This window comes from Sinocyclocheilus anshuiensis, unplaced genomic scaffold, assembly GCF_001515605.1.
Source record: "Sinocyclocheilus anshuiensis isolate Anshui unplaced genomic scaffold, SAMN03320099.WGS_v1.1 scaffold502, whole genome shotgun sequence".
Lineage (NCBI taxonomy): Eukaryota > Metazoa > Chordata > Actinopteri > Cypriniformes > Cyprinidae > Sinocyclocheilus > Sinocyclocheilus anshuiensis.
Genome location: NW_015544194.1, coordinates 450,449 through 454,770, shown reverse-complemented (window position 1 = coordinate 454,770; position 4,322 = coordinate 450,449). Strand labels below are relative to the sequence as shown.

At 37.0% G+C, this 4,322-nt stretch overlaps 1 protein-coding gene across 1 annotated transcript in view; it reads left to right on the top strand.

The window, feature by feature from the left end:
- The window catches only part of LOC107696637 (USP6 N-terminal-like protein), a 32,784-nt gene that overhangs the window by 21,594 nt on the left and 6,868 nt on the right, over positions 1 to 4,322 (top strand). Inside the window, exons 12-13 of the mRNA XM_016497084.1 lie at positions 1,751 to 1,850; positions 2,059 to 2,211. Coding sequence (XP_016352570.1) covers positions 1,751 to 1,850; positions 2,059 to 2,211 — 253 coding nt within the window. The remainder of the gene's footprint in view (positions 1 to 1,750; positions 1,851 to 2,058; positions 2,212 to 4,322) is intronic.

The window sequence follows — 4,322 nt, the reverse complement described above, 5'->3', positions numbered from 1 at the left end:
GGCCTATTCTTATAGGCTACACAGACAAAACAGTCGGAGATGCGTTTATGCATTTTTTTTTCTTCTATTTTACGCATTAGTAGTAAATCAAGACTTCGCAAGTTCTCTTGTAAAATAAAATAATAAAAAAAAAAAACATGGAATAAACTGTGTACAGAAAGAGAGTAAAGAACTCTCAACATTAGACTACTAAAAAGGTCAGTTTAATCTCGCAAAAACTCCCATTAATAAAAAATCTGACTACACTGCACAATTAATCTCTTAACCTGCATCTTTGTTTATGATGACTTCGGTGCTTGCACGTACACCGCTTTTATTATTATTGCAGCTTAGATGTTCAAATAGCTGCAGTACTCCGACTTTGCCACAAGGAAAAGTGCGTACGCCTGCTCAGACCCTGACGTGGTGGTAAGTACTTTTCCACGTCAAAGACCGTTTTTATACACATGAACGTTGCCGTGGATTTTAACGTATACGCACTCAAAGATCAAAGCTGTGCGTACACACATTTTATAAATGAGGCCCATAATCTTCAAGCTTTGTGTTCATTGGATGTTTCCTCTTGTACAGGACTTTTAGAAAATAAACTCTTAAAAAAACGTTTTTTATTTTTTTTCACACTATCAGTAGTTTATTTAAATAGACTAGATATATAGCTCATCCAAAAATGAAAACTCTGTTATTTAGTTAGTTAATTAAAATTCTGTAATTACTCGCTCTCTATTGTTGTTATCAATAATAATAATAGTAGTAATAAATAAATTAAAAATAATAATGATTATTTATTATTATTATTATTATTATTATTATTATTATTATTTCATAATATATAATATAAACTGAAATGATTTAGGTTTACTTGACCTATTTTTAGATCATCATCAGAAGTAAATGCATAATAATTGATCTTTAATAATAGATACTCATATTATAATAGTAAAAGTCTAAGTTAAGGGTAAAACATTAAAATCTATAAAAAATTGTAAAAAGTGATAGATTTATGGGGACATGATGCTGCCCAAAAATAAAGCACCCTAAAATAGTTAAACAAGCACACTCGGATGAACACACTTTGGTTACATGAGGAAAAATGTTTAGGTACAGTGACCATAATTAATGGGCGTCGAACAGATTGTTATTGGTTGATGTTTGGCACAGTGCACCACTTTCCTAAGTTTCTGATCGCTAGTTTCTGACATCCAACTTATTTTAGTAGTCCTACATTTTATCAAAAAAGCCCTCATTAGGTTCAGAACAGACCCATGATATACTGTACATAACATGGTCTCATTTGAAAATGGCTAATAAGCAGCCACATTAAAACACTATAAAGCATGGCAATGTAGATTGAGGTTGGTGGACTTGGTGAAGAGGAATTAGGCTTTAAGAAACTGACAGAAAGAGGCTGAAGTGCTTCCTCTTTCTTTGTCAGGGCCTCTTGATAGAGGGAGCAGTGTGCAATTAGCAGGCAGACAAGGGTGTTTCAATGTTTACTCTCCGCATACACACAATCCTGTGGGTTTGCTGAAAGAGGAACGAGCAGACACTGTCAGCGCTGCAGAATCCGGTCCAGCTCGGTTTCAGAGCTGTGCTTGTGGACTGGCAGCTCGCTGAGGCAGATTAGCTTTAGACCAGAAGAGGCCTCAGTTTAAAATGAAATATTCTACACATTTGTTTTCCATTATGCTATGAAAACCTTTGTGCAGAAATGTCGGTCTTAGATTATCTACAAAGTTGTTACTATTTTCAGACCCCATTCACTTTGACCTTACGTCTGTGGGACATCTTCATCCTTGAGGGTGAGAAAGTTCTGACAGCTATGGCTTACACCATCCTTCAGCTCCATAAAAGTGAGTTCATTTTTTTTTTTTTTTTTTACAATACTGAAATTAACAATATTTTAATCCAAAAATATATAAAACAAACTCCAGTAACAAAGTGCATGCTAATACATCCGATTGCCTTCATATAAATTAAACCCTCTCAGCACATTATAGAAATCTATTGACTGCAGATTCTTCTGTGAAAAAATGGCTAATTGAAGTGAATCATGTTCAGAACGATTGCTTAAGATGTCTCTGGAGGACCTGAGAGAGTTCCTGCAGGAGAAGATTGGAGAGTCCATCTACCTCAACGATGACCTTGTCATAGAGCAGCTTAAAGTTTCCATGTCTGAACTTCGCAAAATGAAGCTTGATTTCCCACCACCAGGTTCAGCCGTTTTCTTAATCATACAGCTTCATGCAGTTAGATACAGTATCATTGTGGTGTTTTTCGAATGCTTTAATCAATTAGGATATGGCACTGTGAGTCGTTCTATGAAACCGACCCCGTTTGTATCCCTCATATGCATATGAAATGACTTACTTTTTTCTTTCTTTTTTTTTTCACATTTCATTTCAGTCATTTTTTTTTTTCTATTTTTAAAAAAAAGTACTTTTATTCAATAAGGACACATTCATATAATGTTACAAAATATTTTTATTTTTAATACGTGCTGTTCTTTTGACCTTTCTATTCATCTACACTCTAAAATATGCTGGGTTAAAAACATCCAAACTTTTCCTGCGGAATTGGGCTACTTGAAAGGTGACATATCATGAAAATCGGACTTTTCTAAGTTTTAAGTGCTATAATCAGGTCCCCAGTGCATCTACCAACCAAGGAAACGTGAAAAAGATTAACCCAGTAACTTTGTTTAGGTAAGCCTTCTTCTGCAAGCGTCTGAGAAAACGAGCGCGTCTGTTTTCGCTCCCTTGGTGATGTGGCAAAGGGATCTCATTATAATATTACCGCCCCTTAATCTGTAAGTTTCCACCCACAGCGCAGTCATTTTGATTTCGCAAGCGACAACGGTGTACCAGCTCTAATGCCATGGTGAAAGTTTGAGCAAAACATGCTAACTGTTCTGTCATTGGCTGCACAGACGAGCACAGAACACTATTTAGAGTCCCAGCCTCAGAGGAGACAACAGAGCAGTGGATCTATTGATTTATTTACTGTATATTTCTGCTGCCACACACATCTAAAATAAACATGCGATTTATTTCCCAGCTGTTTGCCTTCACAGACATAACCGACTGTTTTTGTAACTCGTGCGTTTCTAACGTAAACTTGTGTGTGTGAATGAGAACTTAGTTTAGTACTCGCATGCTGTGACAGCCGCTTTCTGTCCTTGTGCTTCGGATGTGTGCACTCAGAAAACCGTATTTCAGAAGTTTAAACTAATATGGTTTAACACGCATGATTTCAGTGTGATAATCAGAACCAAAACATGTTTTTAGCAGGTACGAGCTGTAATGGCGTAGCTCTATTCTGGAAAAAGGGACGGGGAGCAGCAGCTTATTTGCATTTAAAGAGACATGCTCTAATACAGCGTGGTTCTGCTTCCACTCCAAATAGGCATTTTCAAAATGATATAATAAATGATCTGTGAGGTATTTTGAGCTGAAACTTCAGACACATTCTGGGGACACCAGAGACTTAATTACATATTGTAAAAAGGGGCATAATATGTCTCCTTTAACAGGCCGTGTTTTTTTGTTTTTTTTTCATGTCCGCGGGTTGAAGTGACCCCAATAACATGATATTTAGCCCCTGGAGTACGTTTTGTTTTTGTTTTTTTGTTTTTTTTCTTTTTCTTTCTTTCTTCCCGGGGGCCCCCCCTCGAAACGCGATTGGGTTAGTTTTGGGCTAGTTTTGAGTAGAAATTGGGCGGGTTTTGCTGTGAAAACCTGGTAACCCTGAGTGCTGGGTAAATATTGGACAGAACACATGCTTGGTTATTGAATAAAATCCATTTATGTTATGCAAAGCAAAAGGCGTTTCCAGTGCGAAACGACCGCTGCAGGCGCAGCTGACTGACACCTCGTCTTTATGTTGCATTGCGTAAAACGATAATTTACAGCACAGTAAAGACTTTATAAATTATGTATACATATGAAAATGTATACAAACCTTTATTTAACTGAAGAAGTGCACCAAATCGGCGGTGGTGCTGAGAACTGCTCTCTCCTGTAGAGGACTCAAAAAGCCTGCGCTCTGATTGTAACTCATCAGCTGGGTTGTTTCGTCAGAGACCGGCTCAACCCAGCAGTTGCGTAGAAAAAAATATCAACCCAATTTCTTAGTTACAGAAAACCTACCCAGCACCTGGGTAAAAAATATTTAAAAATAACCCAATAAAATGACCCAACAAGCTGAACCCAGCATTTGGGTAAAAAAAAAAAACCTGGCATTTTTAGAGTGCAGAAAAACTACTCCGCACCTGGGTAAAAATATTAAAAATAACACAATAAAATGAACCAACAGGCTGATCCCCG